Raw genomic sequence first — 12,156 nt, forward strand, 5'->3', positions numbered from 1 at the left:
TTATTTGCACATTTCACAAGTCACCCTCGATTTTCGATCTTCTTTTCTTCCACAAATTGTACACCTTCCTGAGGTAGCTAATTGCTTCATAGGTTCTTATTCTGCAGTAGTGATCTTGAGCACCCTACCTATACTTTTGAGGAGTTCAAGCCTCAAAGTTGGAGCTTCCAAACGACTCATCATGTGAGGTCTGATCAGATTTAGGGTGAATTTCTTCGGGTATTCTCCCCTGCTGCTTAATTTCTCCATGAACTTCATCAGAGCCAAGAAATAAAATCATCGAATTATATCCAAAATATCCAGCTTTTGTGGGGTAGAAATTTTTTTTCTGACTAGCCATTATTCGTGTAAATTAACATAGAACGTCCTCGTCCTCACACCTACTGATGAATGATTTATATTATTTCGGAATTTCAATGAAACAGGAATGTTTTTTCATACTTTGGCGCTCAGGTAACCATTTTTCACCACATGAGGAAATATGAGGTAGCTTCCATAAAATTCCCTCCCCTCCACATTCTTGTCTAGGGAGAGGCAAGACTAGCACAGGCTCCACCACCTTACCGCAAATGAGCCTGACAAACTCATTATCGTGCCCAATCGGCTCGTAGCCCAACTGGAGGCGGACAAGGAGATGAGCATGAGAACTGACCAAATAATCACAACAACCAGAACGGACGGAACCTTCAGTTTTCTGATTCCAAGCAGAGACGAATGGCTCTATCACAAGGAATTCTGTTTACAAGGACCTTGTTGGTTTATTTATGGCTCCAGAACCAAACAGGGCTCTGCAGCCGGATTTTCCAGTCGTAGACTGCTGAGCGAACTCAGTGCTAGTCTGAGCAGGTCGGCGACAGTATTTCAGGCGGAAATCTCCGCAATTGACCTATGCGCCAACCATCTGCTTGACATGGGTTGGACGGGTAGGTCAATAAAAATCCTAACAGATAGTCAACCTGCCATTAAATCTCTCGCAGCTGACAAATGCAACTCAGCACAGGTCCTCGGATGCAGATCTAAGCTCTCCAAATTGGGAAGTCACACCAGACTGCAATTTCTTTGGGTACCTGCACATTCAGGCTTCAAAGGCAACGAATTATCGGATGCTCTAGCCAGAGAAGGCGCAACTTCAGCGCTTATTGGCCCGGAACCAACTATAGGAATTTCTAATTCCTTAATCAGGGAACGAAATAATAGCTGGATAAGGCAGAAGGTCCTGGAATACTGGCGCAACCGTCTTGGACTGCGTCACTGGCACAGGGCCATTTCAGTACCTCCCAGTCTATACACCTGTCGATGGATAGGATTTTTTAGAACCAATCTGAGATCTATAATGGCGGTCTTCACGAGATATTGCAAGCTCAGAGCTCACTTACACAAACTCAGTATCGTCAATGAATCACTCTGCAGGCTCTGCCTAGAGAAGGAGGAATCCACTGAGCACATCCTCTATGACTGCCCGGCGGTAGACAGGGTCAGACTTTGGTTCTTCCAAGCTGAATCTAGAGGAACTTAAGAATTACTCCCCCTCTGACATCACCTCCTTTCTGGGTATGATGGGAAAAGAGATGAGGTTTAGCTCTATGAGCTTGTCTGTGCTTGACCGCTTTGGTAGGCTTGGTTGGTCCGACCAACACACCCAGCAATCTATTAATCTGTTACAACATTGTCAACTTCCACAGATACACATTTCAAGTGAGTATGTCGCACTGGTCCATTCCTCGTTAATAGAGTATGCTGAGGTTTTTCAACCGCATGCGATTGGTCGAAACGGGAAACGCCGTATATGGCAGCGTCCGTAGCTGGTGGTTAGAAGCGTCAGCTCAGTATTTCGCAACCGCAAGGTACTGAGTTCGATCCCGGGCTAGAGAAGGAATTTTCTACTCTATATGGGTACGGGCCACCATTCACTGTTGGGTTCAAATTAACAGTGCTGTGCCTAAGGTGGCGTAAGGACACAGTAACACAACTGATTCTCCGAACTCGCACAAGCTTACGCAGCTTCTGAGGGATACTTCGGTTCCTATGGAGAATCAGGATAATATGAATATGCATTGACGCGAAAGTAGATGGTTTTTTTGCTCAGTATCATCCACATACGGTTCATCTTCCTAGTACGGACATTCACTATTTCACTTACGACAAAAACTGTTATGGGTATTCAGAAAAACGTTACGTCATTTTTGCTTATTCTTTTAGTATATACCTATAGTAGGAGTCCAGGAGATCTACCTTTTCGGTCGATTTGACTTGAAATAAACCATAATGAAATGAATTTCAAATACCAATGCCTAAAATTTCTCTCCTGTTCAGAATCAGTTCTAACCTCACTTTCGTTTGTCAAACTGACGCGCATTAGCGTTAGGTAAACATCGAAAATCTAAATTTCCTCGGGCTTTTCTTTGGTCTTTTCCGATATGGCTCCAAGATTTGGACTTAGGAGTGTTACCTTAGCTAGGTCAAATCGAAACTATCTATCTTTCTTTTTAGAACTGGCCGATTTGCGCTCTTTCTTATGCGTTTGGAATTCTATATTTCGTCGATTATTCTGACGACATCGGTTGTAGGGTGCGATAGATAACATTGTGAAAGTTAACTGGTGTCCGGCGCACGCAGGGAAACGAGAAGGCAGACATACTTGCAAAGCGGGAAGCCCGCTCAGCTTTTATTGGTCCGGGACCGGCGCTGTCTATCTGTCAAGAACTTCTTTAATAGCAGGCTGGACAGGAAATTTTTCTCTGAATGGAGCATGAGAAGTGGTCTTAGGCAGTCGAGGCCTGTACCTGAGATCAAAAAACTTCTGGCTCTTGAGAGGAAACACTCTAGTGACTGGAGAATGACTGACCATTTGTTCAATAAACACTTACGGCCAGTTTCATAATCGAACCTAAAGTCGCTTTAATTTTAAAGCTTCCTTTAACCCTACTGAAATGACACTAAAGGAAACTTTAAGCTTAAAGTGACTTTAAATTTTATTATGAAACTGGACCTTAAATAGAATGGGACTGACTGGTTGTTCCCTGTGCCGCTGGTGCAGGAGCACCACTGTTCTTCAACTGATCAATTCAATTATATTGCATAAGAAAAATTTAGCCATCGTAAGGAAAATAAAAAGTTTAAATAAAAATGGTTAGAAATTGTCTCTATACCATTTAATATTGAAATCCAGTCGAATCCGCAAAATTTATTTTATTATAAAGTGTTTCTGTGATAACTTCCCATTCTTATATTCGATAGTTTTTCCTCTAGTTATAAAGAAAAATACTATAATATTTATGGTTCACTTTTTAACTTTGCTCAAAGAATAAGTCATACAATCCAGTGACCCGCTTATGTTCAACATACTGTATAAACATTTTTTTCACAGTGGAGTCTGTTGAATATCACTTGAAAATCTAATTATTTTAGTACCTATCCCTATCCCTATGTATCTCCTGTTAGAATGGCTTTCTCTAATTAAATCTGAGAATGATAATAAAATCATATTTTACCAATATTTCCGCTAAGTAAAGCTTCTGCCAATCGAGGATTATTCTGCTTGAGCAGTGCTAGCTGATCTGGATTAGCAAGGAACATATCTCTTATCAACTTAGGATCATCCTCTGATGGTCTTCCACTCTGATGAAAAGTACCTCCTCTAGAAGTGGAAGAAGATCCTGGTATTTCTATTCCACTAAAGTCCAAAGCAGGAACTGAAAATTAAGGAATATGAATCCATGATTTTGAATATAATTGAAATCAGACACCAGTGGAATGAAATTTGTTATTTATAGCCAATCGAAATATATTACTGAAAAGTTAGTGCAAACAATATGATAGACAATGCACCAGAAACACAAAATGTCGATTAAATATATTCCTGAAAATCACAGAGTGGAACTTTCTTGTGAAAAATCTGATTGTGCATCAGTAATGATAATATATATTTCATTTTCTTCACAGTTGTATCTGATTTCAATTATATTCTTTAGATCAATTTTTTTTATTTGAAAACTAGCTATACCGGCTGCAGCGAGACATAATTTCAGTAGTATCGATTCAGATATTCCTCACATTCCAAAATTCTGATTTTGAATATGATTATGGACTTGAATAATTTAGCTAAATGTTATGTGACAAAATTAATTATTTTCGAATGACATTGTATCCAATTGCCTAGGAACCAATTCAATGCAACCCATTGTTGTTGAAAGTGATTCCAAAAATACATGGGAAATGATTTCACTTTCACAATCTATAAATAAATGAAGAACGATATACAAAATATGTACGTTCAAAGACACTGGAATTCGACCTCTAGAATAATGAAAACTCATTTGGGTTCAATGAACGCATTTCAATGAATTTTGGGACATTATGCTTATAATATAATGAAAAATGTAAACCCACCTTGTTGTAGGCTGCTTTGAGATTGGTTACCAGAACTCAATAAATGCTGTAAAATCACTGCATCTCCATCTCTTATACCAAAGTCCTTCAAAGACATTTTGTTGTCCATCAGAGGTCTTCCATTAAACGCAATAATTATTTCAGAAGCAGGAAATCCAGATTCTACTTCACAGAAAGCTTTGAAATTTTCTAATTCTAAATCTTCCGATACATCCAACACAAAAATGTAATCGGTTAACGTTGTAACTGTGACCTTCATTATAGAATAGAAATAATCTTGCGGGAATTTGAAAATGAGAAAATCAAACAATTAAAGAAAATATCCACAAAACTGCATAACAAACATTAACCTATTCCACATCCAACATCATAAACAAAAGTACTGACGTCAAGAATATTTCTATGACTTTGTCGTTTTCGATGTTTTTGATTTCTATTTTATGTTCAATGTAATTTTGATTTTTCTTTAAAGATTGATGATTATGTATTAAAGTTGATAATAATAATGATAATTTTACTTATCAGAAATTTTTTTGCAAGTTCAGTTAAATTATACTATTTAATTTTGTATGTTTTTTGAAAATTCTAACTAAAATATCGTGCACTATTCGTTTTATTGCGTGTTCTTCAAACTGTGTAAAAAATATTCAACCAGAATTTTTCCAACCCTCATCCATTTATATTTTGTAAAAATCGATGGTATGTTCAAACTTCCGCTTCGCGCTTGCGCTATGTTATTGTTTCGCAAGAAATAGAAATACCGTCAAAACAAAATGGTTCCTTTGGTTCAAATTGTGTTTATTATGCATTAAAATGCATAAATAAGTGCTATGTGTACGGAGGAAGTGTTTCTTATATGAACTTTCAACGAAGGTAATGCAATTTATGGATGAATATCAAATGAAACCCAATAGAAAATCCTGTTGAATGAAGGGACGCTCAGAGCACGTTACACCATGAATTTGATCTTAAAATAATTTTGGAAAGAAAAAGTGAGCTATTCTTGTACATCTCTGATTGTTCTCAATATCTCCCAAGAAGTAAATTACCTCTAAAGCATTTATGTTTACAGAGTCTAAATTATATAACTGGATTACTTGCTTTGGTGCCATTGCTTCAATTTATTTTGATATTCATATAATGAAAAATCTGCACATGAATTAGCCAGCAAGGAATGTAGGTTATCGTTTTCTAGATTGGTAGTGAATATTAGGTATTATACCTATGAATATATACATTTATGTGTAATAATTTGCTCCGAAAAGAAATATTTTAATTGGGTACAACAGAATCTGAATTATAAAGTATTCGTTCACTCCTGAGGTCTGAACAGAAGTTTTAAAAAGTTCGGTTCATTTCCTAACTTTTTCGTTCTCTTCATTGCCGTGGACTGCTTGGGATTCATCTCAAATGTGATATTGTGACTTGAAATGAAAGTTCATTTGTGTATGGGGAATAAACACTTAGGTTCAGGGGTTTTTTACCATTTAAGATGTAGATATTTGATGTATTTGCCCTTCGTTAACATGATCTCTTCCAACGAATTTGTTTAACTGATGCTTTTAAAATTTTTGAGTTGACAATACTGAATTTTTTATTAAGCAGACCAACAAAATGCAGTAGGTATTCATGTTATCCATGACTGAGATATTATATGCTTACATTTTTTTCAAATTCAAATTCGAAATAGATTTGAGTTCATGGTTTGTGGAAATATTGCTACTGGAAGTCCAAAGACAACAAATGTAGCAAGATGCTTAATGTATTCAATAGCATCCATTAAAGTAAAGACATATCACTCACATTTTGTACTGAAGACACCTATACATATATTCATGTATTCAATTTTCATTCATTGGAATATAATAATTGCCTCTTGTTACCTGATCAGTTGTTTCAGTTCTCAAATGCAATAGATATCAGTTTGAAAAATATTTCAAACAAATAATTTTTCTTTGAAATTCAACTGTTATACTATTGTTTTCCACTTTTTCTCTCTGAATAAAAGAGTTTAATTGAATATTTCTCATGTATTTTTTTTATTCATCTTGTCTGAACCCTACATTGGAAACAATAATTCATTTTGTTACAGAGAAACGGAATTGGTTACTTTATGAAATCCATAATGTTGTCATGATTATGGTCTCATGGACAAAAGATGTGTGGGGTGGGTTTGTGGAATCGCTAGTTTAGCAACTGTCGCTCCTTTACATTATGAGGGAAATGGTAGGAGGTTGTTGCGTTTGTTCTGATGATAGAGGCTGGTCTGAAAATCCTCTTGTTTATTGTGATGGACAGTCATGCACTGTGGCAGTACACCAAGGTAACTCTACCGGTGTTGAATGTTTTTGAAGTTCTTGTCAGTTTGGGTCATTGAAAAATAGTTATCTCATTATTCGTATGTTTTCAAATTGGAGAACTGTTTTGAGTCCGAAGAATTGAATAATGATTTTGTGTTGGAAATCATTTTATTTTGATTTTTCAAGGCAAGAAAAACTGAACAAGGAATTCAGATACGCATGAAGATTATGTGTTTTTCTTATTTTTTTTTATATTTTTTTCTTAATTTTGAGTTGAGAATTTTTTGTTATTCGTGGCTAGACAAACTGGCAGAGGACAAGAGCTGTGCATTAAGATTGTGTTTTCTTAGTTTGAATTTTTTTGCATGTCACATTCTACTTAATATTTGGCTTGGACACCTATTTTTCTCATTCAATATCACAAATGCTTCTTGGTTTTCTGTGTTTTTAATCATTAATAATTTCTATTCATTCTTTATGACAACTCTTTTAGTTCACTCAACATTGTGCTTTCTATTGAGCAATTGCTGATCTAGTAACATTTATATATGCTCAAACGTTCAAACTGCTTTAATTGTACTTACATTCAAATTATATTCAAGATGGTATAATTCTCGTTAGAAAAATAGATTCAACTATCGGAGTGCTTTTGAAACCAATCATAAATGAAAAGTTTCTACAAGTTCTTGTTCTTGTTCTCTTTCAATATGAATGGCATAATATTAAGAGAGTGTTAACATTCTAGAAGCTGATCTCATTGGCCACTGGATATACACTTTGTTGGTCCCCTTTGTGTAGTCTCTAAGGATTAAGTGTTAAACATCAACCTAGTATAGTCTTGATAAAGGTAATTATGTTATTTCGAAGCAGGAGGTAGTACGCACAAAGTTACTCCTACCTGAAAGAGACCATTTAGAACATTTCATCATCCCCCTTCTTGTTTATAAGGAATGCCTCTAGAGGAGGTTAATGAAATCAAGATTATGTCCTTCAAATCTGATATGTATGATTCTTATATAATATTCAATTTTGAAAGATAAAGATCTGGTCAATAACATTAATTATGTTTGATTGTCGGCTGGTTTATTTGTATAACCTTTTTCCATTCAGCTGGTATTGTTGATGTGCTGGTAGTATTTTATAGGTGCATTTGCGCTAACAGGAAATTCTAATGTGAATATAAATTTATTCCTTACTTTGTATATAGTCCAGATGTGCATAAAAAATAACTTCCGCTTATGGAGTTCAGACAAGGTTCATTTCAATGATGATTATGGGGAATGAAGAGGAGCCACATTTGGTTTATAACCATAACAAGATAAACTGTATAAATTCGAAAAATGAAATAATCTAACTCATGAAGTAAAGTTGAAGTTATGATTTATGGAAGAGTATCAAGGAATTGTCAATTTTCTTCAAGGTTTTATTTTATTTTATTCAATTTTTTGAGGGAAAAAACATCAAAACAATTCAGCTGGCTGGCCAATTTTATACATTTTCTGGAATAAATTGAGAAGGTACTAGTAATGAGAGCCTGGCCCTCTCTGACTAGATATTCCGTCGGAAAATGTTCCCAGTGATGAGATGAAAATTAACATCAAGAAAACTTTCACTACTATTCACCATTTCCTCGAAAGAAATGCTATTAAGTGATAACACAGATGGTGCAGGGTTATTCGGGACTAGCCAGAAATGGAATACAAACTCCTTTCATTGGGCATTTCGGATTGACTTTACTTGAGTGGCAAACAAACCATCTATGACATTGAAGATCACAAAACATCAAATTGTACCTGTCAATATTATCGATAATAGTCAGTTTTTCATCTTAACAGACTTTCATATCACCTCTGAGGGACATTTTCTTAGAACATTGTTGAGGATTTATGAAAATCACTCGAAATCACAAAAACATGAAACTAACACTCGACGGTCCTTTTGAAATCAACTGATTCGAAATACGAGTACCCTATTGGCCTTCTGTGATATAGAAAAAGTACCTACAAGAGAGAGTCTCAGTAGAAAGAAATATCTGGAAGAAAAACTTTGCCGGAATCGTTCGAGAACGGATAATTTCAAATCTAAGAAGTATCTGCATCTTATCAAGAATATACTACACCTCCTTACTGGGTCCTTAGAGGGCGTTTTCGCCTCAAGAAGCACTTAATGAGAATGGCTCTAGAAGAAACTGACCAGTGCAGATTCTGTGGGGAGGTGGAAGAAACTCGAGATCACCTGGTGTCGAAATATCTCGCCATTGTCAGCCTACGTAAAAAGTGCTTAGGAAGGGAGACTTGTAGGAGCGAGGAAGCAACCTACCTGAAGCCATCCCAGATATTGAAGTTCATATGAACTCTGGAATTGGATGGCCAGCTGTAGACCAAACAGCAGCGAATACAGCCCTGGACATAATAGATCTTAAGGACAGAGTGCAACACAACCCCCTCTTGAAATCTATAACTACTTTTTCGATTCCCGGTTTCTTGTTTCCTTCTGATGCACTTCTAAAAGCTCAATATTCCCACATGGTATTAAATATAAAATTGTATTGTAACACCAACTTTTATGAAGGGATTCACCTATTTGAGAAAAAGTAGTGCTTGACAAACTTCAAGTATTATTATTAATAATAATCAAATGAAGAAACGTTCGAATTAAGGTGGTCAGTAATAAACGAAATTAATTCAGATACATAACATCCATTCATATAAAAATCAACAAATGCTACAATCCAGATCGAGCACTCGGAATATCAACAGAAGGTCCCTTGCATTAAGGGAGAGTATATACTGACCTCGATTTAGATCCCACCATTTTTTTATTTTTATATCAATTAATGTTATATATCTAAATTATTTTCCTTTAATATTATTTCATGTGAACGAAACCCGTACTTTCTCTGCTTCTATGGTGGCTACTGTCGCTCCGATCAGATAAAAAGTTTTGAGTACTTAGACTTGAACAGATCCAGCTTTTGAGCATAGTGGTCAAGGATAATTCTTTCAATTCGTCTTGATTCAGAGATTCGTATTTCCAAGTGTCTCGTATGTGATTCTATTCAGGGCTTGATTTTCTGAAAGTATTTGCTTGACTGCTTCACTTTTCTTTCTCTAACCACAATCTGCACTAATTATTGCCAGCCAGGCCAACTCTCTCCATGTTATGAGCTCTAGTGTGGATCCGCCTATGTAACAGCAGGTGCGCAGCAGTTTCGATTACACAATGTTCTGCCTTGAATAAGATTTTATGCACGCCCAATCTCATAGCCCGATCGACTGAAACGCACGTGAAATTTAGCACTTTCTTGATGCAGATGTTGTACACAATTTCTTGCAAATATGCTTGAATACCCACCAATCGAACAAAAATAGCCCGACACCCCACTAAGTACTATAGTAGTACCGGTCATTGATGGGGACTTTAGTCATGAGATGCGAGCGCCTGATGAGTTTCTCTGAAATTATCAGAGCATAACTTGTAAAAATTCCATTTGAAAGAGAACCTTTACAATGTTTCACACTTTCTCTCTGCAAAAGCAACTATGGTTAATGTTGAACAAGCACTCTTTCCACGAGTATGCGGCAAGCGAATGATAATGTTAATCAAGTGTACATTCCGTTCACATTTTCTTACAGTATTCACATAAAATACCAAAATTTTCCTTTAAAACGAGTAACTCAAACTTATTCAGACTATAGTACAATCAAAATAACTATGCACTAAAAAATAATAAAACTCGATTCATTTAATTTCATTTAGCCATCCAGTTTAATTCGAACAATTCTTTTCCAATGTGCTAGTCATTTTGATTTACAGGGTGGGTAGTTGAGAATGAAATGAACTGGAAATAGTAGAATCTAAAATATGAGGATTGATCGTTACATTAGGAATCTTTCATTGGCATTTATTTGTACAAGGTGGGCAAAATTGGTGATACATACCTGAACTACAACTTTTTCAACCCAACGAGATAGAGGAAAATGCATGCCACATTACGAGCGTCTTTTTTCGAGAAACTAATTATGCCATCAACTGCATTCCTCTATCTCTTTTTGTTTTCGAGTTATAGGTCAAAATTAGAATTTTAACTTCGGTCATTATCTCCGTTTCTGTTTAAGCTAGGATGTTGAAATGAAAACATTATATAGACACTTTTTACACTTTTTCGATAGCAATCTAGTGGTGTACTATGATTTTTTCCAACAGGTATATTTGCTGAGCTATGACATAAAGATGTGTTTTTTTCCTATGAAAAAAGAACTTTTAATGACTTAGGAAGACTGGGGGCGATGTATGATATATTTCTGAAACGGTAAAAAAATGGCGCATTTTAAACTTCCGTTTTCATGAGTAAAAACACTAATTTATGTTATAGCTAAGCAAATCAACCTGCTGGAAAAATCATAGTACGCCACTGGATTGCTATCAAAAAGTGTCTGTATACTAATTGAGTGATTTCACGTCTGTATAATGTTCTTATTTCAACATCCTAGCACAAACAGAAACGGAGATACTGACCAAAGTTAAATTTTTGTCTATAACTCAAAAACAGTAGAAGATTGAGGAATGCAATTGATGGCATTATTAGTTTCTCGAAAAAAGATGACATGAATGGTACATTCATTTTCCTCCATATAGTAGGGTTAAAAAGTATCACCAATTATGCCCACCCGGGCACATAGAGGCACTATATTTGGTGAATAAAAATAGAAGCTTTTTTTTGCGAGTGCAGGATCACGTAAACTGGATAAAAAAATTAAGCAGTAATCTTTTCCTTTTGTCAACAAGAAACATCTGTAACGGCGCGAGAAACCGAATTCTACTCTGCGATCGTCTTTTCTTTGGTCCTGATAATCTTTCTCGCTCTCTGCCTGCACTGGGTATGTATCTAAGTTCGTATCTGCCAAGTGTCTCGCGATGGACCAAATTTTTGTTACATGAAAATTCATTACTTCTTCAATTTTAATATCTTTAACCGCTTTAGATATATTATTGTTATTATAATTTCAATACAGTGCCAGTGCCGTAAGTTTCAATTTTCTGCATACAAAGTTGACTCATGCACCCAAAAAACAAGGAATGCTCATCCATCTGATAGTTCATCATTGCTGAATTATTAGGAAATTGAAAAAAAATATTCACTAGAACACCCTTTCTCTTTGAGCCGCTTATGACTATGCTAAACTCAGTACTGAAATTTAATATTAACTTAACGCGCCAAGTGTCTTTACCGAATGAATAGCTGAATTCAGTACTGAATTAAGTATAGTGGCAATCAACATTTGTAGAAGGCGCGTTGCGCTTAATCCAGACTCATCCTGTAGATTTTTTTTATAGATTGATTGGTTTTGTAATGCACAGCTTGTATCGAGGTTTGGGGTATTTTCTTTTTGCGCTATTTGTTCACTAAATGAAATTTTATTATACTGCAATGCATTCCGCTGAAATAAAATCGAAAATAATATTT

At 35.8% G+C, this 12,156-nt stretch overlaps 2 protein-coding genes across 11 annotated transcripts in view; one reads left to right on the forward strand and one right to left on the reverse strand.

The window, feature by feature from the left end:
- Window positions 1–4,771, reverse strand: part of LOC123312229 (protein DDI1 homolog 2) — a 32,624-nt gene extending 27,853 nt beyond the window's left edge. The window contains exons 1-2 of one of the 3 annotated variants that reach the window (XM_044896555.1): window positions 4,390–4,770; window positions 3,492–3,692 (exon numbers count right to left, since the gene is read on the reverse strand). In XM_044896555.1, the coding sequence (XP_044752490.1) occupies window positions 3,492–3,692; window positions 4,390–4,648 (460 nt within the window). In that variant the 5' untranslated portion in view covers window positions 4,649–4,770. Of the gene's footprint in view, window positions 1–3,491; window positions 3,693–4,003; window positions 4,158–4,389 lie in introns of those variants that run through there. The other 2 variants (XM_044896557.1, XM_044896556.1) reach the window with 2 other exon arrangements.
- A 343-nt stretch (window positions 4,772–5,114) lies between these two features.
- Window positions 5,115–12,156, forward strand: part of LOC123312228 (protein AF-10) — a 32,317-nt gene continuing 25,275 nt past the window's right edge. For 5 of the 8 annotated variants that reach the window (XM_044896546.1, XM_044896551.1, XM_044896550.1 and 2 more), the window contains exons 1-2: window positions 5,115–5,262; window positions 6,482–6,712. In XM_044896546.1, the coding sequence (XP_044752481.1) occupies window positions 6,604–6,712 (109 nt within the window). In that variant the 5' untranslated portion in view covers window positions 5,115–5,262; window positions 6,482–6,603. Of the gene's footprint in view, window positions 5,382–6,481; window positions 6,713–7,434; window positions 7,537–12,156 lie in introns of those variants that run through there. The other 3 variants (XM_044896552.1, XM_044896553.1, XM_044896548.1) reach the window with 2 other exon arrangements.

The sequence above is a fragment of the Coccinella septempunctata genome, chromosome 4, assembly GCF_907165205.1.
Source record: "Coccinella septempunctata chromosome 4, icCocSept1.1, whole genome shotgun sequence".
Lineage (NCBI taxonomy): Eukaryota > Metazoa > Arthropoda > Insecta > Coleoptera > Coccinellidae > Coccinella > Coccinella septempunctata.